The sequence below is a fragment of the Kogia breviceps genome, chromosome 6 (assembly GCF_026419965.1).
Source record: "Kogia breviceps isolate mKogBre1 chromosome 6, mKogBre1 haplotype 1, whole genome shotgun sequence".
NCBI lineage: Eukaryota > Metazoa > Chordata > Mammalia > Artiodactyla > Physeteridae > Kogia > Kogia breviceps.
The window spans coordinates 35,293,082-35,320,948 of record NC_081315.1 but is presented as its reverse complement, the minus strand read 5'-3'; the positions used below and the strand labels follow the sequence as shown (position 1 = coordinate 35,320,948).

General features: G+C 36.5%; 1 protein-coding gene across 1 annotated transcript; it reads right to left on the bottom strand.

Annotated features, from left to right (window-relative positions):
* Window positions 1-27,867, bottom strand: TMPRSS11A (transmembrane serine protease 11A). Its single transcript, XM_067036922.1, is given in 9 exon segments — window positions 1-162; window positions 1,937-2,079; window positions 5,840-6,098; window positions 8,796-8,971; window positions 15,183-15,343; window positions 17,497-17,536; window positions 17,539-17,563; window positions 25,910-26,028; window positions 27,792-27,867. Coding segments are annotated over 9 exon segments (1,161 nt in total).

Here is a 27,867-nt window from a genome sequence, read left to right as displayed (position 1 = left end):
TTAGAGGCCAGTTCTTGAAGTAATCCAGTTTTGGTAATAAGCCACTTTTGTGTAGACTCCAGGTTTGTTCTTTTGCCCACAGTTATCTCCTCAGCTCACAATTCCAATGAGATACCAGATATCTTTAAGATCCTTTCCAACTAAAGGTCCCCCAGAATCACCCTGAAAATAAAAAAAGAAAAAGGAGAAAGAAAATTAGCTAAATGTAAAACTTATTACTTAAGATAATTTGATGAACCACATATTTTATTATTAGACAGTATATGTATAGATTACCAATTCTAGGATAATTAGTTGAAACATGGATTTCAAAAGTTATAAAAGCCTTGAAGTTCAATTTCCACGTTTTTTTTTCAATTTTATAGATGTATAATTCACAAATAAACATATATATTTGAAGTGTACATCGTGATAATTTGACATATATACTTTGTGAAATGATTACCACAATCAGGTTAATTAACACATCCATCACCTCACAGTACTTTGTGTGTGTGGGGATGTATGTGTGTAGTAAGAATGCTTAAGGTCTACTCTTAGCACATTTCAAGTACACAACACAGAAAGTCAAGCTGATGTTAGTTTTTTCGGACTCCAAGTAAGGTGCCTGGGCTTCTGTTTTATCAGACAGATGAAGCACCTCCCGATGTACCCCGGTAGCAATCCCTGTATTCCTGCTTAGACCCCTGTGCCTGAGTCACTTCCTCGAAAACTTCCCCAGTTTTTCTATGACTAGAGCTTATTATGACTGAACAGTCATGGGGCAGGAATCTTACCTCTGCTCCCCAGCCCAGTGAAAGCTCTTTATGACTCAGTCTTTCCAGAGGCTTATCACTGATCTCACTGTTCGTATAGATTCCCATTTTCAGTGTGTTCCTGTCACCACCTCCTACTTGCCTGTCATGGCATGAACGTCTCTTTGGATTCCCTGAATTCTAGATGCCTCCTCCACATTCTCAGCAACCAGGGCTAGATTCTGCTCTTGCCCAGTGTGTATGCTGCAAAACTCCCTGCTATTTTTCTGACAGAGGTTGTCTATGTTGTGTAATTTGTGGGACTCTGGGCAGGGCTTTCTTCCACCTGATAACAATACAATTCCCATCATTTTAGCATGTGGAATCACCTCCTTGGAGTTTTCAAGAATCTCACATTATAAAGCAAGTGCTTCCAGGAAGAAACACACTTTACTCCTTTGTCCAAAAATATACATGCAGGATAGATGCTGGACAACAGAGTAGGCCACTAGAAAGGGGGCTAGATATTCACACCATGGCCTAATCCACCTTCTCAGCATTAACAGCTTCTCACCTCTCATCCTCCTTAGGCTGAGACCCAACAGCTTACTTGGAGTTGCCTCAAATATGAATTATAATTTCACACCTTAAGAATTTTAGCTATGCTTTTTCTCTTTTCTATAATATTCTCCTCTTATTCTATAGGGTAAGTGCTCTTTATCCTTCAGGCCTCATTGAAGTATCATCTCTCTAATACTTGTTTCAGAAATGTTCCTTCAAGCTAAAAATGTTTGTTGTCCACACTTGAAACTAACACAATATTGTAAATCAACTATACTTTAATAAAAAATTTTGTTCTCTGTTATATAATTTATAACATTACATCATAGTTCATTGTTCATGATTGTTTCCTTTCTAAATGTCAGCTCTTTAAGGAAAGGGACTCTGCTTTATGAACCTGTGGATTTCTGGTATTAAGAAAATTTAATTTTATTGGTTGTTTGATAGCATCAGAGAAACTCTTTGCTTATTTTTTTTTGCTTAATAAAACATTTAAAAATATGTTTGTGTTTGAGATTTGCATTTATAAATTTTTGAACAGACAAGGTCTCTGTATTTTACTAAAATAAAGAGCATTTTGAGCTTTTGAGCCAGATAAATTTTTTGAGTTCATGATATCAAAACAATCTCTCTCCACCTACCCCACAGGCATCATAAATTCCTTCCAGATAGCCAGCACAAAACATTCCAGATTTTATATCTCTGCCATACATATGTGGCTGCTTGCACACATCATCACTTATGATTTTCAATCTGGCTTCTCGAAGATCATTTTGGGATTCCCCTTAAAGAAAAACAAAGTAATTTTAGTGTTGACAATAAACATCCTTAGCTAGAATGAAGTGTGGACCTTTTCCCGATTTTTTTTTTCATACTAAAATTGTTGATACAGAATGAGGTTAATGTATGCAATTCCTAAAGAAAAAACTTCTGTTTAATATCTGGCATATGTAAATGATAATCATCCTTATCTCATTTTTATAAATACCTATACTAGCAAGAAAAATATTTTGTTTCTTTTTCTGGAAAACCTTTGTACCTTTACTTAAAAAACAATCAGTTAATGTATTTAGGAAGGCATTTTTAAAAAAATAAAGTTTGTATTTGTAGATTCCAGATTATTCCCAGAAACTTTGCAGGCCTAGTTTTCTGCCCTGGCTTGATAAAATAACTATATACATTTATTTTATCCTTTACATTTTATGAAGAACTTTCACATACATAATGACATTTAAAGGCAATGATTTCATTACCTCTTACAATTTTGGGACTCCAGATCATAAACTAGATCCTGAGTTATAGAAACCAGTATTAATGCAGAAGACAACTATTTATGATGGAAAACAATAATATCACAAGCATTCAGGGTTTCTTTATATCAACCATACGCTGATTGGGAAACTGACCCTGTAGTAGACAGAATTCTACCATGATCCCCAAGATTCCTAGGTGATCTCCTTTCTCTGAGGTATGGGTGGGATCTGTGAATATTATGGGTGTCATTCTCATGATTAGGTTATGTTCTGTGGCACAGAAGAGGGAATTTTGCAGATTAATTAAGATGTAGTCAGTCTGACAGTGAGTTCATAAAAATGGAGATTTTCCAAGGTGGGCCTGACCTAATCCTGTGAGCCCTTTTAAAAAGGGCTTAGGCTTTCCCTAAGTTCGGAGAGTTTCCCCTAATGGCATTGGAGAAGCAAGATGCCATGAGCTCTGCAGCTGCAAGAAACTGAGTTTCATCAACAACCAGCTTGGAAGAGAACTCGGAGCTGTAGATGAGACCACAACCCCAGCTAGCACTTTGATTGCTGTTTTGTGAGACCCTGAGAAGAGAACCCAACTAAGCTATGTCTGAACTTCTGACCCATGGAAACTGTGAGATAATAAATGTGTGCTCTTTTAAGTTGTTAAATTTGTGGTAATTTGTTACACAGCAGTAGAAAACTAATATAGCACTAATTTCTGTAGAGTGCCAATTCAGGATTTATTTCTGGACAGGTGTGTTTGCCAAAATGTTTCAAAAATGCTCAAATTATTCTGTTCTTTGAATATAATTGGTATAATTTTTTTTGCCTACTACATTATCAATTAAAAATAATTCATGTTCAGTGCCGGGAAGGGTAAGATGAAATGCATATTGTAGGTGACAATGTAAATTCATAAATTTTTCATAAAACTAGTTGGCAAAAAGTATAGTCTAACACAACATTTTAAATCAACTATACATCAATAAAAATTAAGTAAATTTTAAAAAACCATAGGAAACAAAAAGTATAGCCTACAAGTCCTATACATCTCTGAACTGTTTCTCAACTATTGTGGGAATGCTTAATGACATTTCTGAGAAAGTATTGATTTTTTTCAAAAAATCAGCTTTTTATTTCATAAATTTTCTCTATTTTTTGCTTTTGATTGAATTCATTTTCACTCTTACCTTTATTATTTACTTCTTCCTGTTTATTTTAGGTTTATTTTGCTCTTCTAGTTTCTTGAAGTGAGAACTTATGTTATTGATTTGAGACCTTTCTTGTTTTCTAATGTATGCATTTGCTATGTTTCCCTCTCTCTTTACTGTTTTAGATGCATCCTGCATGTATTGATATTTTTTCATTTTATTCTATGTATACTTACAATTTTCTTCAAGATTTTCTCTTTGACCTATGAATTATTTAGAAGTGTATTGCATAATTTTTAAGCATTTAGAGATTTTCCTGTTACTGGTATCTAGTTTGATTCCATTATCATCAGAGAGCATACTATGTGTGATTTCCATTCTTTTAAGTTTGTCGAAGATTGTTCCATGGACCTAGATATAGTCTACCTTGGCCAATGTTCCATGGGTGCTTTAAAAAAGTAGGTATTCTGTTGCTCATTATAGTGTTCTACACAAGTTAGATTCTGTTGCTACTCAAAAACTGTTAGGCAGGTTTATTTCTATGCCAACCTCAAACTCCAGGCCAGAAGTGATTCTTTCCATCAAGCCAAAGGGAATCTGAGATGCCCCTCCCATCAAGCAAATAATGCAACTCTTATCTTAGGAGAAAATCCATCAGAGAGAGTGAAGACATAGTGGTGTCAGGCTCACAGCTCTACTAAATCAACCCTAGGATTATTAAGCTATGGATAATAATTTCTGTGATTGGTAATATGACCTTAAAGAAAGTAATACATATCTCAGCTTGTATAATATGGAGTGAAACCACATGGGACATCTGGAGAAAATCTAGAGACCATCAAGCCCATTCTCAGCCATGTTAGTGAAAGGTATTCCTGGTTCCTTAGTGGAGAATGAGAATTAAAGGCTTATTCTTTAGAGTTTATTGTATATAAATTGTATAGATCTCTGTGAATGAATTTTTTCATTCTCAGAAAGTGCTTTCTTACCTTCTCAAGCCCAGAGTTAAAGAAACCCTCTCGCTGTTGTTATATGTATGCCCCTGGACCAGATTTTAGAATCCAGGGTGTGTCTGACTAAATATGCCCCTAAAAACATTAAAACATGAAGTCATTTTTATTTCTTAGGAGATTAAGTTAGTATATCAAGTTAAATCATTTTAGAAAGGTCAATGGAATCTTTATTATGAGAGACGACTTATCTCTCTATATTATTCTTATCCCTGATAACACCTAATTAGCCTCTTTAGTTCTGAAGCAGATTTTGCTGCAATTGAAGATTGTAGCTGAGCAAAGAAAACATTTTTGAGGTGATTGAGGAAACTGAAAAAGTGATGGAGCAAACTAAGGGGAAGAGGAGATGAAAAAAGGGAGAGGAGGCTGACAGAGGTGGGGCTCAAAGTGAAAGAGTCTTGGAGTGAAGGTGGGCATGAGGGTCATAGGATATCTAGTATATACCTGGCATTGCATAGAGAATGGTACATAGAGAAAGATTTTAGTGTTGCTGAGGGAAGCTTCTTTTCCTTTATCTTCCTTGAAGCTTTCCCTTTTGGAGCTGTCTTTCCCTTGTTCCATGTGATTCTGACTAGGCTGCCAGTCACACACCTGCCTTTCTTGCTATAGGCATAGGAGTGAACATTTGAGTCAGCCAGCCAGTCTGGTACTCCTGGACACAAGCTGGGCCAAAAGAGATCTTTTCACGGATTAATGTAGTTCTGGCAAAGAGAAGGCACATGCTCTTTCCTGGCATCGACTAGGTGAAGATGTACACCCTGAGCTGCTGTTGGCTACCTTTACCATTAGGGAGCTAGAATCCCTCTATATGAAGGTGACCTGGGAAAAACAGAACCAAGTAATGTAAAGATTCATAGATTCAGAGCCTGATGGCATCATACAAACTCCTGAATCCAACTGTATCTGAAGCCAGACTCATCTCATCTCTTGACTTCCAATTGACAAGGGCCAAATTTGCCATTTTATTATTATTTTTTACTTTAGTTAATTTGAGTTGAGTGTCTGTCACTTGCAAAACAAGAGCCCTAACTAATCCAACCAAACTGTGGAAAAGTCTGACAATAATATTGATGGACATTAAATCACACTGCCATAAATAGGGCTTAGTGCTCCATGATTCATTTTGGGATACCCACCACCATATAAAAGTGCTCCAAATCCTGTGACATAGACAGTTGAATTTGGTTGGAAGGACACAGAGGCTTCTGGCAAACAAACTCTTCGGATCTCATCAGTAAAGGTGACGCTGGATGATAATTGTACAACAGCAATGTCGTATTCTCTTGCTGGGGAGTGATACCTCTCATGGACAATAATTCTTTTGATATTTCTTTTCATTAATGGAGGGTTGATTGTTGTTCCAAAGCTAACAGTCCATTGATGTGGTTTGCTTTACTGGAAAAGGTTAGAAATGAACAGAATATATGAACTGCATTACAATAATTGCATGCAGGCTAATAAAGGAGAAAATTCCACCCTAAAACACTTGGTTGCAATGATAGTTTTCTTTGACCATATAGTCTTTTGCTACTGTTTTGAAAGATAAAATATATACAAATGGCATCTTTGAGCTGAAATTCAGTATAGAATTATTGAATTTTAGAACTGTAAAGTACATAAAATATTATTCATTTATTTCTTCATCAAATATTTATTAAACATCTACGTGTTGAACCTTATTTGAAGTGCCGGGGATAAAGTGGCAAACAAGATAGAAAGGTCCCTGCTGTTGGGTGTATTTGATTTCAGTGAAGGAAAAAGAGCAAAACAAATTAATGAATAGATAAATAATTTCCCACTGTGATAAGGACTAGGAATAAAATAGGGCAATGGAATAGAGTACAAGGGGGTAGTTAGATAAGTCTCTTGAGAACATGGCATTTGGGTTGAGACATGGTTGATGATGAGTCAGCTGTGAGAAGATGGGGTGACAAGTTTTCAGGCAAACATCTCAAGGGCTTAGAACAGACAGGCTGCAGTTCAGGACTCAAGGGAATTATGGTGGGGGATGAGGTCGGCGAGGTAGGCAGGGGCCAGATTTTAGAGTGTCTTATAGGTCATGAATAAAGTGCTTAGATTTTATTCAAGTGATATGGCAATTCACTGGATGATTTTTAAGCCAAGCATAATGTAGTCTCATGTTAAAAAAAAAAATCACGTTTGTTCTTTCCACAGAGTAGATTGTTAGAGGGCAAGAGTGAATGAGCATGGACTTGAGGATATGGGGAGGGGGAAGGGTAAGCTGTGACGAAGTGAGAGAGTGGCATGGACATATATACACTACCAAACGTAAGGTGGATAGCTAGTGGGAAGCAGCCGCATGGCACAGGGAGATCAGCTAGGTGGTCTGTGACCACCTAGAGGGGTGGGATAGGGAGGGAGGGAGGGAGGGAGACGCAGGAGGGAAGAGATATGGGAACATATGTATATGTGTAGCTGATTCACTTTGTTGTAAAGTAGAAACTAACACACCATTGTAACGCAATTATACTCCAATAAAGATGTTAAAAAAAAAAAAAAGAACTTGTATACAAAACACTTCATCTGGGTGTAGAGAAGAAACGTTATGGACACCAAGGCGGGGAAAGTGGCAGGAGGGTGGTAGTGGTGTGATGAATTGAGAGATTGGGATTGACATATATACACTAATATATATAAAATAGATAATAAGAACCTGCTATATAAAAAAATAAACAAAATTTTTTAAAAAAAGAATGAGGCAAAGCTGTCCTAAGTCCTATGAGGGATGACCAAGTGTGGGTGACTTCTAGCTTATGGGCTTGAGCCGCTGGTAGATCTTGGCACATAAAGGGACTGGGAAGGTCATCTAGTAATGAAAGGTCCTCTAGTAAAGGCTTTGTTTTATACTTAAGGAAAATAGGGCCTAGATGGTTTAAATTATATACCTAGTATCATGTCTGCTTGTCTCTCTCTGTTCTTTATAGGATACCATCTCCCACCAAAATGTATTATTAATAATGAGATTAATGTTCCTTAACTAATTAATTGAACTAACATCATCCAAGAGGGATAAGCAAAGAGACAGGTACTGCTGATATAGATACTTGTTTCTCAACCTAATTATTTCTTTTTTTAAAAAAATTGAAGTATAGTTGATTTATAATGTTTCAGGTATACAGCAAAGTGATTCATTTTTTATATATATATATATATTTATATATGTATATATTCTTTTTCAGATTCTTTTCCATTAGAGTTAATTACAAGATATTGAGTACAGTTCCCTGTGCTATACATAGGTTCTTGTTGTTTATTTTACATATAGTAAGTGTGTATCTGTTAATACCAAATTCCTAGTTTATCCCTCCTCCCTTTCCCCTTTGGTAACCATAAGTTTGTTTTCTATGTCTGTGAGTCTATTTCTGTTTTGTAAGTAAGTTCATTTGTATCTTTTTTTTTTTAGATTCCACATATTAGTGATATAATATGATACTTATCTTTCACTGTCTGACTTACTTCACTTAGTATGATAATCTCTAGGTCCATCCATGTTGCTGCATATGACATTATTTCATTCTTTTTTATGACTGAGTAATAGTCCATTGTACATATATACCACATCTTCTTTATCCATTCACCTGTCGATGGACATTCAGGTTGTTTCCATGTCTTGGCTACTGTAAATAGTGCTGCTATGAACATTGGGGTGCATGTATCTTTCCGAATTAGAGTTTTCTCTGGATATATGCCCAGGAGTGGGATTGCCGGATAATATGGTAGCTCTATTTTTAGTTTTTTAAGGAACCTCCATACTGTTCTCCATAGTGGCTGCACCAATTTACATTCCCACCAACAGTGTAGGAGGGTTCCCTTTTCTCCACACGCTGTTCAGCCACAGTTTCTTTATTTAAAACCTTAAGGACCTGATACTAGGATAATGAGTATTACCCCTACTGACTTTCCAAATAAGTGTAAGTATAACACAATTTTAGAAAATAAAGTGAAAGAAGTTTTTCTCATTTTACCTCAGTTATATTTGGAGACATTGATTATTACTCAGAAGATGATAAAACTCGAGGTTTTTTTTTAAAGCAGCAGTAGTAGCAGTAGTAGTAAGTTAACGTCAATCACTTACTTCTTAAAGCAGTGCGCTGTGGTAACAAGCCACGTATTACTAATCAAGGTGGCCCCATATTGATGTATGTTATTATGCTGAAGGGAAGCTTGCCAAGGCCAGGCAGACTTGCCCACAATCTCTCCAGACATTATTCTGTTCACTATTAATGGAGCATCTCGTTTACCACAACCTGAAAGAGATGAGATCATTAAGTTGTAAAAAACATCTCTATAATCCCTGATACAGAGAAACTAGTAGAGTACTGCAGTGCAATATTTGCATGTCATTATGTAAACAGGTACAATATTAATATCCATCCTCTGTATTTCCTTATAGTTGATGTTTTGCTTACTCCCTCCCTTTATAGATGTGGATATATATTGCCTACTGAAGCTATGCAGGGCTGTAAAATGTTGACACACCACAAAGTCTATGTCCTGAGGACCTGCAGTGTCAATTATCCAGATGTTCTGGGAGCTCCTACTAAGATTATTGTTTCCCAGTTTTAGATGTTCCCACCATGTTACTTTGATGTGAAGTCCCCACCAGAAGAACTAGTCAGAGAAGTAATTGCTAATTCCTTGGAACTCCTAACCCATACATTTTTCTGAGGGACTAGTTCCTAAAGTGAGCATGGGTTAATGTATCATGACCAGTCTCTTACTCTTCGAGATGGAGGGTTCTATGTTTCCACATAAACATCACATTCACTATTGGTAGGAATAAATATGTATTATGTGCATCAGATCAGAGATTAGTTTGATGCTTAGGGTTTCTGCTAAGAATTAAGCCTGTTTAAAGTATGGTGCTCATAAAGAAAACATGGTAGGTTCAATTCTTGTTCCAACAAATTAGATATCAAAAAGGAAATTCACTTTACTGGTACTGATTACACTCCTTCTGTGGCCAGTCGTTTTAGAAATCCCCATCACTCTGCCATCTCTAGTTTAGACTACCATTTTTCTCATCTGAAGGACTGCAATAGCTTCCCTGTTCATCTCCCTGCCTCCAGCTTTGCTCTTCCAGTCCGTTCTCCACACTGAAAACTGAGTGACCTTTCTGATGTGTGTAAAACCCTTCAGTGACTTCTCGTTGCCCTCCAAATAAAGTTGAAATGTTTCAGCCTGGTTCTGGTCCTTGATCATTATTAATCACTCTCCTTTCCCATGCCCGCCCCATTCTATATTACAGCCACACTGACATTTTTCAATGACAAGAAATTACCGTGTTCTTGATTTTCTGAAGACATTTTTGCATTCTGCTCCCCCTGCCCGAGACACTCATTCCACTTGTCACTTGATTTTCCGTCCTTCCTTTCTCAAGATCACTTTCTGACCCCACAAGCCCAGGTTACCTGGTTCTGATTGACTCTTATAGAACTGTGCTCTGTCTCTGTCATAGTGTTTATCACACTGTTTCAACATTTCCTGATTTATTTATGTCTTCCCCTACCTTCAAACTCCTAACTTTAGAGGAGGAATCATGTCTTATTGACACTTGTATTCACTTTCTGGCACTTCTGGTAGATGTTAAAAAATTATTTATTGAATGAATGAATAAAATATATAGTGTGTTTGCAAGACACAGATGAAAATGAAAGAACAACTTTCCTAAAATTCGTCACCGCTATTATAAAATCTTTCAAAATTTAGGTCACAGTGATATAAAGTGAGTGAGTGGAGCTGCTGTCAACCATCAAGATGGGTATAATAAGTAAATTTTATAGGGCAGTCACAAATTATGGGGTCTATCTCTTTCCCATTTATCACTTTCTCATTTTATTTCTCAGTAGAAAGCATATTTCATAGCATTCAAAAAATTAGCAAGGAAAGTTCATTTATTCCAAACCAGAAATATATAATTTCTTCAAACTGCCCCCAAATTACCACCATGTAAAATGTTTTTCTTGAACATTACAAAAAGATCGGTCTTAGGGAAAAAAAGTATTTTCATCTCTTACTCAATTGTTATTCTTTCCCAAAGAAAATGTGGGACATGGGTGGGTGATTATGAGCTAATATTTGAAGATATTATCCTCCCTGATATGGAAATTGAACTTGTTTTTATAAGCTAACTATACTTACATGCTTGGACAGTTAGCTTCCCTGTCGATGAGCTCATTGCTGAAAAACAAAATAGAGCAAAGAATGATAATTTTATATTCTTCTGGTTGGTCTCAATGACCAGAAATTATTAGAGGATACTGACCACATATGGATTCTAGAAACTTGAGCATATAGATCAGTCAGGAAAATGGTTATCTGATATAACAAAATATGTGTACAGTTTTTGTAGAGATTTATAGGCAACCAACCGCTAATTAGGTGGGTAATACAAGCAGTAGGTGATTAAGGCACAAATATTGGATGATCCAAACCCACAAATCATTTTATTAATAGAGAACAGTGGTTTTCCAATGGTGCAGGATAAAGCTTCTTTGAATTTTATTTAAGGAAATAGAGAAAGTGGGGAAAGAGGGAGCAACTAGATGGGGTCTTCAGGTTCAAACCCAGGCTCAACCAGAACAGGTCTGCTTTTATCTCTTCTCTTTATTTAAGATTTTGCATAAGCCTTTCTTTGGTCAAAGGGTTTGGGAATGGAAAAAAAAACTTTGAAAACTACCACATAAACTATATTTAAAATACTTCTAAAACATGGTTCCTAAATTATTAAAATGATTTTTTTTCTGAGGAATAAACTACTGTATATTCTTATCGAACACCTGCTGGATATTGGTAAAGGCCAATTATTGGACAGAATCTAAGATTAAATTCTGTCATTTCCAACAAAGTTAGGAATCTGATAAAGGAAATACAAACATTTAAACTTAAGCTGATGGACGGTTGCATGAAAACTGTGATGGTTTTCAAAATAAAAGGGCTTAATGAGTAGAATGAGGGTAGATTGGTTTTACTTATTTCTACCAATGCCATGTTTCTCAGACTCATATTCGTTGTATCTAATTTCTCATTATACACAATAAGAATGTTTCTTTCTACTTACCTTCTATAAATTTCACTTGGGAAACTAGTGATGATGAACTCTACAAAGTGGGAGCTCTTGAGAATATCTAATTCAGGGATACCCTTAAAGGCATACCTAAATCATTTTATGGTGAAGAATCAATTTCTCAGATCAGATTCTCAGTACTTACTTATGAAAGGAACTCAATTTTCAGTCGAATATAGTTTTAAAGTAGTAAATTTCTTATTTTATGTTTTTAAATGTAGGCATACCTTGGAGATATTGTGGGTTCGGTTCCAGACCACTGCAATAAGGTGAATATTGCAATAAAGCAAGTCACAAATTTTTTGATTTCCCAGTGCATATAAAAGTTTACTTTTACACTATACTGTAGTCCATTAAGTGTGCAATAGCATTACGTCTCGAAAAAACTATATATATAATTAAAAAATACTTCTTTGCTAAAACATGCTAAAAATTATCTGACACTACAGGGTTGCCACAAACCTTCAATTTATAAAAACACAACATCTCTGAAGTGCAATAAAGGGAAGTGAAATAAAAAGAGGTATTTTAATATGCCATATTAGTAATAAATTAAAATGGCAAACAGTATAATGTTAGACTTCTTCAGTTAAAACTTCTTCAGCTTAGTTTGAGCAAGATGCAAATCACCCCTTTCCAGGAATGATAACAGGGTGAGTGTAATAGTTGGGAGTGTAATTGGATTTTTAAGGAAAGAGTTTTAGAGAGAATGATTACACCTGGAACTAAACTACGCATACACAAATAACTAGCTGTTTCACATTTCCAGTTTTGACCAAATACTTTTCCTTTCCACGTCTAGAAGTGAAAAGAAACATTAACACCTTAGTTTTGAAAGTGACCCTCTAACACACTTCTGAGTTGGGAGTAATCATATTCAGGTCAGTACATGCTACAAGTAACATGATGATAACTGGAACCCACGTCAACAACATATAGGCAGTGAGCCGCTTTTCCACAGCCATGGTGTTTGCAATTCAAAGGAGCTGATTTTAATTTTGCTCTGACACATTACATCACATGAAAGACCCACACCACACACTTATTTGTTAAGCCAAAACACAGATTCTTGACAAATTATGGACAAATCTTGGGCTGCAGGGTTGTATCTAGACTTGGTCTAGAATTTCTGCAGTTCTCCATTCATTTGAAGTCCCCCAAATTGTTTTGCTGGAGAGCAATGTTTTTGTCTGTAAGAATTGCCTTGAGGATTCTACTGAGCTTTCTACTAAATGGGCCTTTCCTAAGTGCTAGTAAACACTGCTCTTTTTATATTTGGAAATTTGGAAAACTTCAAGGTTATAGCTTTTTCTCCCACCAGTTACATTAATGCTTTCAGGTTTCCAACACATATGCACAATTTGCTAGCTTTCTAAGAGGTAATGGCCTATATGTTCCATATTCTATTTTCTAGTGTATCTTCATGGTATTTCTGTGACTTCAGGAATAACAAACATTATCATTGCAAGTTTATAGATGAGAAGGTGGAGGCAAAGGCATGGGCCAATTACTTGGGTGTTCCTGCAGTGACTCAGTGGAGTTAGAATTAGGTAACTCTCAAATCAGGTTCTCCATCAGCACATCCTGCCCTTTAATCTACTATAGTCATTAAAATAAGCTGCAGGTCACAAACTGAACCTATAAGAAACAAAGAGCCCAGACAACTGATGACCATTTCATACTTCATTTTTGGTTTCAGATAGCTCAGGCTTTTAAGTTCCTGGCAAATTAACTGGTTGTTGGAAATTACATAGAACACATCATGTAATTTATCAGAGCTTCCACTATTTCACAACCTCGATTCATTTGTATCCCCACAAACAAGAAAACAAAGAAGGTGGATTAAGCCCTTGACAGGTTCTTCCCTCCTGGGTTGGGAGAGGTCCCCAGGTTTATTCCCTGACTAGCTGACTCTTTGTCTCATCAGCAAACTCCTGCCCATCCCATTCCTGCAGATTTTCACTTCCTGGTCAGGTTTCCTCTTAAAGGGTCAACCAGACCCTTGCAAGGGCAGGGCCTTCTGTTTCACATCTGATATTAATCACACTTACTCTGAATCTCTTCTGTGACTCTTAAGTCTGGTGTCCCCTGGAATTTGTATGAGAAATCTGCACTTGTCTTCCAGAAATAGATGCTTGTGGAAGCAGCTTAATGTACAGGGTTAAACAGGTTTCTGTTTAGCTGGTCTCCTCAGAGTCTTTAGCATGCTAATATGAGGGATGAATTTCCAAGAGGTGAATATCATAGACTGAATTTCCGAAATGCATTTGACCACACCCTTTTTTCACAAGCGTCTCAAGAAATTAGTCATCTAGATTTGAATGTTTGCTCCTTTTTAAAAAAAATGTATTTATTTTTGGCTGCACTGGGTCTTTGTTGCTGCACACAGGCTTTCTCTCGTTGCAGCGAGTGGGGGTTACTCTTCACTGTGGTGCACGGGCTTCTCATTGCAGTGGCTTCTCTTGTTGCTGAACACGGGCTCTAGGTGCACGGGCTTCAGTAGTTGTGGCATGCGGGCTCAGTAGTTGTGGCTCGAGAGCTGTAGAGAACAGGCTCAGTAGTTGTGGTGCTCAGGCTTAGTTGCTCTGTGGCATGTGGGATCTTCCCGGACAAGGGCTCGAACCCATGTCCCCTGCATTGGCAGGTGGATTCTTAACCACTGCACCACCAGAGAAGTCCCGAATGTTTGCTCCTTTTAATTATTGGAATCCTTAGCCTTTTTTGCCCCTCTTTCACATCTATAAAGGTGAATTTGCCTAATTCATAAGAATGTAGAAATTAGATGCTGCATGTAAAGGATATAGAGAAGGGCCTTGATAAAAGATTATTTCTCTTTTTAGAGAAGCAATAATGGTATAATTGTTCCTATGATTTCTTTTCTAGTTTAGTGATTTTTAAAGCATTACTTATAAGAAGGCTTTAATGGCTCCAAAAATGATTTACCATTTTCTCAAATGCCCATAGGAAAAAAAGTTAACATAAACTTCATAATTTCACTGTTTACAGAAACTATTCATATTTTTAAAAGGCAACAAATGAGTTTATGTTTTAGAAACAGAAAAACAGTTTTTGCTAAACACTTGGTATTTTCACTTGCTTAGTCATGGAGGAAGTGGCTGGCTCAGATTGACTCTGTTAGTGGTAAAGGTTTGATTTTATTTCTGGGTGAGTGCCAGTCAATTACTACAGAAAAAAATCACTTGACAACTAACTTCAGACATGCTTTCATCAGAGAATAATAAAACCTTTAAAAGTCACTTTTTAGTTTGAATTTTTTTCCATCTGAATTCTAGCTATTATTTGGAATGGAAATAATGGTAAATAAGTTTATGATTAGACATAAAATGGACTGAATAGAGAACTTCACGTCACATAGAAAGGTACCTACTTACCATTAACTTCAACTGATGAGGCATTTATTGACAAAACTCTGGTGTTACTTATCTTCTCATTTAAGATGCTCTGGATTTTCCTTTTTCTCACTGCCCTTGACTCAGCAGAGGGGAACTGGAACACCATAATGACATCTACTCTCACACCATCTTCCTCTGGACTGTGACACACAAGAGAAAGGTACTTGTTCAAAAAATACATCCAGTATTATCTAACTCTCTTTTCTGTATTGTCTTCTCCTGAATTATGCCTCAGTTGTTGAAAGTGTCAAGAACTAATCATCTCACATTGATAACTCATGTATGTCACTTTCTGACTCAAGATCATTTCATATGTTCCCTCTTCAAGTTTTCATTATGTTCTGAGTGAATTTTCTGCATTAATTTGAAGGCTTGTTACAGCATTTGAATAAGACTCAGACACCAAAATTTTATCATCAAAATTATAAACGCTGAGGATTGGAAAAAACTTTAATGGTGTCTTTGGCCAGTCCCTCGTGTGATACCTTCATCAGCTCTACAGCCTCCGTGATAAGTGGTCATCTAACCACAGCACAGTAATTAAAAAGATTTACTTCTCTAGGGGCTTCCCTGGTGGCGCAGTGGTTGGGGGTCCGCCTGCCGATGCAGGGGACACGGATTCGTGCCCCGGTCCGGGAGGATCCCGCGTGCCGCGGAGCGGCTGGGCCCGTGAGCTGTGGCCCCTGGGCCTGTGCGTCCGGAGCCTGTGCTCCGCAACAGGAGAGCCCACGGCCGTGAGACGCCCGCGTACCACAAAAAAAAAAAAAAAAAAAAAAGATTTACTTCTCTAAAGAGGGTATTTCTCTTTGGTCAGCTCTGATTTTAAGAGAGCTCTTCACTTGGAGTTGAAATATGTCTCCCTAAAGCTTACATTCCATAGGCTTAGGTCTACCAATTGGGACATACATAAAACATCAGTTCCCCCTTCCACAAAAAATATTTGAAGACAGTGATATTCTTGGTGTCTGAGTCTTCTCCAGATTACACATGTCCAGTTCCTTGAACTTTTTTCATATACACAAGTTCAAGCCCCTTCACTTGTGGGGTTGAATTTTTCCATACTCTTAAAGTAGGAAAACCAAACAATTAAAGGGCTTTAAGAAAAATGGAAACCTATGTGTTGATCTGCCATGTCTTTTATTTTTACATTTCAAAAGATCCAAGGTCTAAAAAGCACCGAAGCCCTATTTTCCCAAATTCTTCGATTTAAAAAAAGAGGGAATCATATCAGTTTGAAGGCATTTTATATATTGTGGTTCATTTAGGCTTTGGAATGTGAAGATATAAATAAACAGAATTTTATGTCAAATTGGTAAATATACAATCTAGTAATTTTCCCTCTTTTTAAATCAGAGGGAAAACATTGTTTATCAAGTGGGATTTCTTTGGACCCATATAAAAGCTTACAAAATGATAGTGGCTACAAATTCAAAGAAGTTCATAAGACTGTGATAATTTTGCTAGGATGCTATGGCAAGTCAGAATTTAAAAAATGGAAGGCATGAAATCTAGAAAGTTTCAGCAAATAACATGCTTTTTATCTCCTAAATATTATAAAATTTATCCAATATATATTGTAAAATCCTTCTGGAGGTCACTAGTTACTCGATAAAGGTATAAGGAACTTGGGGTAAGTCTGCCAATAAAGCATTAGCCTATTGATGAGAAAACCTATTATTATGTCCTTCAAATAGATCTGTCTGACTGTATTCATTTTCTTTAAGAAGATGAGTCACACAGGCCCATATGTTTGTATCTGTTACGTATATGTTCTGCTATGAGCTTTCCAAATAACACAGTTGAAACCTCGGAGCAATTTCTACAAATGACAGGAGTCTTCCCTCTCCACGACAACAAGCAGAAATTCATTAAAACAGGAACATCTTTTTGTCTGGGTATGGCTTCTGTAACTAGGGCTTCATTACAGGTAAGACTTATGATCCCATTTTGTAGTCAACTTTGCCTTCTTAATACTTTTGAAATGACATGTGTATTGAAAGAATACAACTTGGTGCATGCAGTGACATGCTGCTGGGTTTTCCCAAAGCTATGGTTTCTGGTAGTCCCAGGCCTTATAATCAGTTGATGGGATTTGAATCCTGGTTCTGTCACTTGCGGAATTTTGAACATATCACTTAACCTCCCGGAGTCTTAGTTTTTGTGTTTACAAACTGGTGGTTGGCCCTGTATCTCGAGACTGTTGTCGAAATAATCAACGGTGTATGAGGGTTCCTATCTCTTTTGCCCTTTGTCACTCCAGGATGTGAATCCACCTTTGCCCAAACATACATACGTCAGTCTGACTACTTGGTTCTTGATATAATGCTTGTTAAGGCCGAATCTATAAATATCTCATCCACCTGTTATTACAATAAGAGAGAAACTGTGTTAATAAAATATTTTATAAGAAGAATATACCCCTGATTAAATGTTAAAGCAGTAGAAAAATGTTTAAACATGATTAATATCATGATTTAAACTGGTGGTTCTCAATTCCAGCTGTGCAACAGAAGCATTTGCAGAATTAAGAAAAAAAAAGACTTAAAGATGCTGGGGCCCCTCTCCCAGAATTTTGGTTATAAATCGTCTGGAGGGAACCTAGGCATTTGTATTTGTAAAAATCTCCCCAGGTGACTCTAATGTGCTGACATAGGTATCTGGGGTAAAGGTTATCTTCCTAAAACTCCCCAGAAGGTGAAGCAGAAAGTTGCAGAGCAGAGATGGGACATGGAGGGAGGCCTTGAGAAGTGGTGGAGAGAACCATGGCTCAGTGCTGGGTTTGAAGCCTGCTTATCCTGCTGCTCATGAACTGGGTGGCCTTGGAAAAGTTGGTGAACCAAGCTGAGCCTCAGTATCCTAACCTCTAAAACAAAGATATTGCTATGCTACTCATAGGGTTGTAAGGATTAAACACATATAAAATGCTGGGTATATTTTGGTAGTAGACTGACGGTGGATCAGGTTAGCCGCCATCCTGGCATCACAGGTCTCAGATTTCTCTGCAGGTCTTTGGCTGTAAGTACAGGGAAGAGGCATTAGAGATTTAGGAAAGAGCTAACAATTTTCTAATTGTTGTTGATTCTGAGCCCTAGGGTAAGTCAGGAAGGAAGAAAGAGTAAGGTGGTTTTACAGGTTTAGGTCAAAGTTGTGTTCCTCAGTTTATGTCAGCAGGGGAGGAGAACAAAAACTACTGTTTGGGGTTCATTTGCACAGAATTTTAATTGCCTGCCAAGACATTATGATGCTGTGACTTATCACACCTAGATTTTTGCTTGCAGTATCCCCTAGTGACCACTTGGTGGCAACAGTGTCATCTGAATGCAGGCACTGCATTTCATACTTGATAGAAGATGAGCCAAATGTGCAAATATTATGTCCTCCTAAGTCCTTACGAAAGAGACAAGAAAACCAACTCTCATTCTGAAAAACCCAAAGAATGGAAATAAAAAAGAAGGCTGTTTCAGAGATCAAGGAACAAGTTGTGACTTCCTTAGCAGTATCAGGCATTCGTAAAAAGCTTAATTGGGAAACAAAATATATATCCCCCTTACTCCTTATAATAACTGTATGAAATAAGAATTATTTTGATTCTTATTTCATTTGAAGAGGAAACTGACACTCGGAGACATCATGTGAATTTCCCTAGCATCATGTGGATTAATAAACTGGGACTTAAATCTAGGTCTTCTGTCTCTAGGTCCCTCTCTTATCAATCACACAACCACCTTGTTAAATGTGATGTACATTTTACTTCAGTTTCTTTCATAGAACATATGACAATAAGTTATAACATAAACAGTCAATTGACTTAAAGTATAAAACTTTAAAATATATATTTGGTAATATATTTTTAAACTTTAGATCAAAGACAGTATTTAGAAAATAGAGAAATTTCTTGTATCCAGAATATACACTTACTTGTATTTAAATAAGAAAAGCTTAAATGGGCTGAAGAAATGTGGGGTTAATATGTTAGAAATGAAATTATTTTGTAAGATATGTTTTTGCAAGACCGATAATTGTTTTAATCATTTCTCTTCTGACATACACAGCCAGTCCTATTACTCAGTATCTGGGAGAAATCCAAAAGAAAAGAAAAGACTAACCAAAACAAAGGGGAGAAAAATGACCAGTATTAAAAGCAAAAAAAGTAAATAGTGTTTGGGTATCTAAAGAAGTTTGGTTTGTAATTATCCTCTGCAATTCTACCCACAATAGATCCCTTGGCTGTTTATGACTTGTTGGTGAAGGTACTGGATTAAGTTTTTGACTCTGGATGACATCATTCATCTGGCAAAATGCCTGCTGAGAAGAATATCTAGCCCCAGCATCCATTCCATCTTTGAATAGTTCAGGTGTCTGGGAAGATAGGAGCTGAAAGAATAACATAAGAAGAATCTAGGTAGAAGTAACTTTGGTAATCACAGAAATATTGAGGTCTCTTCTCTATAATTCAAATTCCAGGACCGTGTCCCTATAAAGCCTCATTGGTTGGGTCTGGGGTGAAGCCCAGGATCTTTATGTTATCCTAAAAAATGCTGGGGCACAGAGACTAGCTAACAGGGTTCCTACACTAAAGGAATTTAAAACAGGGGAAATCAGAGAAAACATGAACGTAAACTTTATTGCTCAATGGAGTTTATGTAATAACTAGCTTTCTAGAGACCCCCAAAAAATGTTTCCCTGGCAGATTAAGGCCTATTTCATCAGAAACATTCTGCCAGCACTTTGACATTCTAATTCTAAATTCTCAGAAGTTTTAAGCTGTGTGCCAGCTTGTTCTAAGTTTATTATTTACATATCTTAATAGAGTTAGTGATTTATAAATATATCTTGCTCCCATTTGGAGCCATTTGTAGAGTTTTGTAGTTGGAGTTAGTCCCTCATATTGAGCAAAAGACCTTCTTTCAAGGTAGTACCTCTTTATGTTTGATGATTTTGAAATTCTGGAAGTTGCACTGAGACTAAGTTCTAAGACGGCAATTGAAGGTTAGTTGGGTGTTTAATGGAAGAGTTAGGGAGAGGCCTTCAATTCAGACAAACAGACGGGCCCAGTCATTTAGCTCTCATTCCCAAACTACCTCTGTTCACACATGTAGCCCACCTTTCAGTTTAGATGCTTCCCAGCCTGCTCCTCTCACAGCAGTCTTTGTATTCACATAGGGCTGTTTCAGAGCTGAGACCACAAACTTCAGAGAGATATGCCACTGAAGACTGGCCAATGGAATATGAAGGCAGTTTCTACCAATATCACACCATATGAGTGCCTGAGAACTAAAAGTTTAGAGCCAAAACATGCCAAGAAAAAAATTCAGATCCTGTTGCTTTCTCCTAGTTATTGAGTGGCACACAAAGGATGGTATAAGAGATGCTTTTTAAAAAAACACATCTTTAACCTTAAATAAGGTTTAATTGAAGTTGCTTTACTCCAGGGCTGAACTCAAGGTAGAAATAGAGATTAGAGCACAATTGCATTTGAGTCTCTGGTCACAGAGTCATATGTTCAAGGGCCTCACCATCTGTCATTGATTCCCACACCCACAACCCCCATCAACACCACCATTACCTTTCATGCTTGATAGTGCTGTTTTCAGGCATGTCTTGTTTACTTGGGTACTTGCCCTTCTCAGGCTATTCCTTTGGTCTGTAGTCCCCTCTCTGATTCTGCTGGCTCTGCTTTTCTGAATCACAACTCTCCTTCAAAGTCTATTTCAGATAAGACCTACTTTGGGTTTATTCCTTGAACCTCAGAGTAATCTTTCCTCTTCCTGTCCTAATTGTTCTTATTCCTCATATCTTCTACTCCTTAATATAGTTATGAAAATATCTCCTCTACTAAACTGCAAACCTTTTATGGATAGGGACAATCATTCTTCTTTTCATACTCTACAATATGTAAGAATTCAGCATGCTTTTTTGAATGAATTAATAAAAGGAAGTGAAAATTTATCAGAAAGCCTTGCATTTATCAGGAAGATTTTTTTTAGTGTTTTTAATGAGATTTACATCAGATTGCGATCAGTGCTCCTAGAGAAAAAAGAAAACTGCCCATGAAGTATTTGGGGGAATTTTTTCTCCTTGTTGACATTTTCAGTAATTTGATTCCTATGGACTAAGCTCCTACCCACTGATATGTACAAGCAACATGTAATGGTTACCCCTCTCCAAAGGCAGCCTATATTCTTTGCCCTCTAAAAATAAGGACCATAATCTTGATTGTTCTTATTGTAATCCTTTAAAGTTGTTATTCTATCTATTTAAAATCCAGATTTTTGGCAAAACCCAAGGTTTAAGAAGTCAGCTGTGAATCATTATCCTAAGCCTATGTAGAACATGGCCAACCTGAGCACTGATGGTGCTCAAAGGATTTTGAGGCTTATTGGTCTTTTGATCTCTTTACCCCTCAAGGAACTAGAAAAAGAACAAACTAAGACCAAGGCTAGCAGAAGGAAAGAGGTAACAAAGATAAAAACAGAAATAAATGAAATAAAGATCAGAAAAACAATAGAAAAGATCAACAAAACTAAGAGCAGTGTTTTTGAAAAGATTAACAAAATTGACAAAACTTTAGTGAGACTATCTAAAAGAAAAAAGAGAGAGAAGACTCAAAATCAGAAATGAAAGAGTAGACATTATAACACAAAAACACAAAGGGTCATAAGAAACTACTATGAACAATTATAAACCAACAAATTGGATAATCTAGAAGAAATGGATAAATTCCTAGAAAAATACAACCTACCAAGACTGAATCTTGAAGAAATAGGAAATCTGAGACCAATAATGAATAAGGAGATTAAATCAGTAATCAAAATCCTCCTCAAAAAGAAAACCCCAGGACCAGATGGTTTCACTGGTGAATGTTACCACACATTTAAATAAGAATTAATGCCAATCCTTCTCAAACTCTTCCAAAAAATCAAAGAAGAAGGAACACACCTAAACTTATTTTGCGAGGCCAGCATTACCTTTATACCAAAGCCAGGTAAGGAAACTATAAGAAAATAAAACTTCAGACCAATATTCTCAACAGTGTATTAGCAAACTAAATTCAACAGCACTTTAAAAGGCTCATATACCATGATCAAGTGAGATTTATCTCTGGGATGCAAGGATGGTTCAACATATGCAAATCAATAAATGTGACACAACACATCAGTAGGATGAAAGCTAAAAATCATATGACCATCTCAATAGATGCAGAAAAAGCATTTGACAGAATACAAGGTTCTTTCATGATAAAAACACTCAACAAATCACTTGTAGAAGGAACATACCTCAACATAATAAACTCCATATATGACAAATGCACAGCTTACACCAAAACTCAATAGTAAAAGATTGAAATCTTTCCCTCTAAGATCAGTAACAAGATAAGAAGGGTGCCCACTCTCACCACTCCTATTCACCATGTTACTGGGAGTTTTAGCTAGAACAATCAGGCAAGAAAAAGAAGAAAAGGCATCAAAATCAGACAGGAAGAAGTAAAATGGCCTTTATTTGCAGATGATATAATTTTATATATAGAAAATCTTAAGTATGCCACCAAAACACTATTAGAAATGACCAATGAATTAGTAAAGTTGCATACATATCAACAGAGGAATCAAACTTATAGAATCAACATTCATAGTGTATAGAAATCAGTAGTGTTTCTATACAATAACAACAATATATCTGAAGAAGAAATAAAGAAAACAACCTGATTCATAATAGCATCAAAAACAATAAAATACTTTGGGATAAATTTAACTAAGGAGGTGAAAGATCTTAACAGTGAAACTTGAAGACTTTGGTGAAAGGAGCCCTCATGCACAGTTGGTGGGAATGTAAATTGGCATAGCCACTGTGGAGAAAGTATGGGGGGGTCCTCAAAAAACTAAAATTACCATCTGAGCCAGCAATCTCACTCCTGGGTATAGATCCAAAGGAACTTAAAACAGGATCTCAGAGAGATACCTGCACTCTCATGTTCATCACAGTATTATCCACAATAGGCAAGATATGGAAACAACCTAAGTGTCTGTCAAAAAATAAATGGATAAAGAAGATGTATATACATATATATACAGTTGACCCTTGAACAATGTCATGGTTAGGGGTGCTGACCCCTGTGCTGTTGAAAATCCTCATATAGCATAACATCCCTCTATTCACAGTTTCCATATGGTTCTCTGTATTCATTGTTCTGCATCTGTGGATTCAACCAACCATGGGTCAAACCATATAATCCTACAGTATTTACTAATGAAAAAAAAAATCTGCATATAAGTGGACCCTTGCAATTCAAGCCCATAGTGTTCAAAGGTCAGCTGTATATTCCTCAGCCAGGAGAAAGACTGAAATTCTGCCAACATGGATGGATTTTGAGGGCATTACACTAAGTGAAATAAGTCAAAGACAAATACTTTATTCCAGTTTTATGTGAAATCTAAAAAGCGGAATTCATAGAAACAGATAGTAGAATGGTACTTACTAAGGCTAGGGAATGGGAAAAATGGAGAAATATTGATCAAAGAGTACAAACTTCTGTTACAAATTAATAAGTTCTGGTATCCCATGTACATTGTAATGATTATACTTAATGACACTGTGTTATATACTTGAAAGTTGCTAAGAGAGTAGATCTTGTGTTCTCACCACACACAAAAAATGGTAATTATGTGACATGACGGAGGAGTTATAGTGGTAATCATTTTGCAACATAAGTGTATCATATCACATTTTACCCCTTAAAATTACAATGTTACATGTCAATTATATCTTAATAAAGCTGAAAAAATTGATAAAAGTAAATGAAGAAACTAAGGATGAAGATATCTTTATATAATTAGTAATGTAATCCCAATGTGTTGGCTAAGTAAAAGTGGTCTGACAGAGCATATAGATTTATAATCTTTATGGATTTAAAAATTAAATGGGAGAAGAATTGATGTAGAACTGAACTTCCTATTATAGCTTAGTCCCTTCCTGACAAATAGAACAATTTAGTGGAGATAGCACCTGTTGGAGTTAACCTATATGGCTTCAAATCTCCCCTCCTTGATTTACCAACTGTGGACCTTAACTTCAGAGGCTTAGTTCTCTTATCTGTCTATAAAGTGTGAATAACAATGCCTCCTTTGCAGTGTTATATTGAAGATCAGACATGAAATATCAAATAGTGGCATGAAAAAATGAAAATGGTTTGAGAAAGAAAGGAAATGTTTTGAGTAAAAAATGATTCTTTGACTAAAACAAACCAACACCTGACATTTCCACCCTTTTAAAATAATTTTATGCTCTGTGCTTCGTTGTCAAGGAAGTTAACTTGACCTTAGTTTTTGAGTGAGGGTTCACACGCATCGTGAGCACAGCTGTTATGCAACTGAGTTTACTTTTTTTTGGAGGGGTGGGGGCAGTCTTGTATTTCAGTTTTAACAAAGTTGTTAGCAGTTCATTTGAATATTGCACAATACGTCTGGGTATTTTATCTTAATTAGTGTGTTTTTGAGATAAAATAAACATTTATAACCCTCTTTCCTTTTTTCATGTATTTAAAAAATATTTTAAGTCTTAAAATGTGGTCTAACAAAAAAAGCATGTGGTTTTACAAATAACCACTTCTGGTATGTTTAAGCTTTTCAGTTGGGTAGTATCATGGTGGAATGGGGGAGCGATGGGCTGGGATACCTTGGCTTCTGTTCTCTCACTTTTAAATCAGATGGTTTAAAAAGTGACAGTCACCATGGAGAACAGTATGGAGGTTCCTTAAAAAACTACAAATAGAACTACCATATGACCCAGCAATCCCACTACTGGGCATATACCCTGAGAAAACCATAATTCAAGAAGAGTCATGTACCAAAATGTTCATTGCAGCTCTATTTACAATAGCCAGGAGATGGAATCAACCTAAGTGTCCATCAATAGATGAATGGATAAAGAAGATGTGGCACATATATACAATGGAATATTACTCAACCATAAAAAGAAACAAAATTGAGTTATTTGTAGTGAGGTGGATGGACCTAGAGTCTGTCATACAGAGTGAAGTAAGTCAGAAAGAGAAAAACAAATACCGTAGTCTAACACATATATATGGAATCTAAGAAAAAAAAAAAAAAAAGCTCATGAAGAACCTAGGGGTAAGATGGGAGTAAAGACACAGACCTACTAGAGAATGGACTTGAGGATATGGGGAGGGGGAAGGGTAAGCTGTGACGAAGTGAGAGAGTGGCATGGACATATATACACTACCAAACGTAGGGTGGATAGCTAGTGGGAAGCAGCCGCATAGCACAGGGAGATCAGCTCGGTGCTTTGTGACCACCTAGAGGAGTGGAATAGGGAGGGTGGGAGGGAGGGAGATGCAAGAGGGAAGAGATATGGGAACATATATATATGTATAACTGATTCACTTTGTTATAAAGCAGAAACTAACATACCATTGTAAAGCAATTATACTCCAATAAACATGTTAAAAAAAAGTGGTTTATCAGAATCACCAATTTGCTAGAATGCAGATTCCCTTACTCCCCTTTCCCTACCCACCCACCCCATCAGACACTGATTCAGAAGATCTGGAGTGAGACCTGGGAATCTGCAAGATGATTCTGATGCAAATTGTCTGAAAATCATGTTTTAAGAAATAGTGGGGAAAATGATTCACAAAAATCCCTTCGTCCTGCAATATTTTATGATAGAAACAATTTTATCTGACTTACCAAGTTTTCACTCATCTCCTGTAAGTCCTTAAGCTGGTATGGGCTGCTTTGTCCAGAATTACTTTTGACTCGTAGATCTGAAATTTTAAAGGTGCCATGATAATATTCCATTTTCTGGCCTGTGATGAAAAGAAAAAGTAGGAAATTAACTGGTTTGAGGGTAGATTTTGGGATCTAAGGCCCAACTATAATGCGGCTAATATGAAGTCTTGAATATATCTCTGAGACTTTAATTTAGTTTAATAATAAATATAATAAAATAATGATTAATGTTGTATATTAATAATAGCTGGTATTTATTCAGTGCCTACTATGTGCTAAGTTCTTTTCTGGGCACTTTATATGTATTAATTCATTTGATTGTCACTAAACTCTCTAAGAGTGGCATCACCTTCATTTTACAGATGAAGAAAGTGAGGCAGGAGGCATTAGTAACTTGCTCTATGCTATACAACTAGTTAGTGGCCTCTCCAAGTTTAAACCCAGACAAGTGTGGCTCTAGAGCTGGAATATTTAATGACTGTATTGCTTCTTGCTGTGGTGAAATGTATACCACCTGGTACTCTACTGGAAGTAGAGGTAATAAGTGTTCTTGTAAATTTTGGTTTTTAATGGAAGAGCCAGGCACACTAAGAAAGGTGTGAAAAGAAAGGCAGGGAAAAAAACTGCCTGAGATTGGAGGTGAGAACAGTGTGTAAAAGGTATGAATCAATCAGATGTCTGTTCATCTCTCAGGAAAGGTTATAAAAAAGAGAGCAGTGGAGGAATGTGGTAAACTTAGGAGTATGGCCCTGGTGGGGCAAGAAATCTACAAAGAGTTAAAGATAGAAAATGGAGCAACCACAGAAGCACATCTCTCCTTGGGAAGCTGTGGATCTAGGAAAGAAAGAGGACCTCAGGATGATCTATCTCCTAGGGATATCTCTGGACTCTGTAGTGCTTTTTTGGTCCCCCCCCCCATTACTAATCTATATAGTCCATTTGTAATTGAACCCTCTACTCATAGTTAAGGGGCTTCTATTCATTAAATTAGCTGACCTGAGAATCTTTTGCCATTGGTGTAAACTACAGATGGGGTCGTTATATGGGCCCCAGAACAATGTTCTTAAGCCCTTTAAAGCTCCTAAAAGAATCTTCACTCCCCCATCAAGTCTGAGGAAAGAGACACAGATAAGTCCATTCAAGTAAGTCCCCTGAACTAGTTGTCTTATCACATACATCTGTGTGAGATTGACATTGTGGACGTTTGTCAAAAAAAGATGCAATATAAAAAGAGAATTCTGCAATGAATTTTTGTGGGATTATAAATATATCAGGCAATAGAAAAATAATCTGATATTGTTTTGGAAAGAGTAAAATGTTTTCTCAAAATAATAATACTGTATCATATTTATACTTTACCAATAATTTTAAAATTCATTATTTCATTGGACATGTGCTTTTCTTTTTTCCCTAGATATGTTAGTGGGCAGAAAATGCTGAGTAAAAGAGCCAATTTTAATAACTAATTCATCATAATTTTTCACTTGCTTATACATGAATGATTAGAGTTTATTGTGATTACTAGTAAATTTCAGACAATTACTATTTTGGTCTTTTGTATAGATTCTGAAAAGAATACTAGATTGTGAGCTCCAAGGAGGTGGGAAATTTATCTGCTTTGCTTAATGCTGTTTCTTGAGTGCCCTGAAAAGTACTTGGACATACTAAACATTCAGTAGTTATTTGTTGATGAAATGACTGAATAAATTAAAAAATTAAAAATGTGGACATTTACTGGTGAAAGTACATTATTTTTGGATGGAAATAAATTTACATTTATTCAAATGAAGGTTTACAGAAAACCGAAATAACACTCAGCAAAATCCACAATTTTACCTACCAGAGACTAAAAAGTGAGCCAGAAGACCAGTGGCCACAGTTACCACTGCCAGTAATAACACAATAAGGGCAATCAT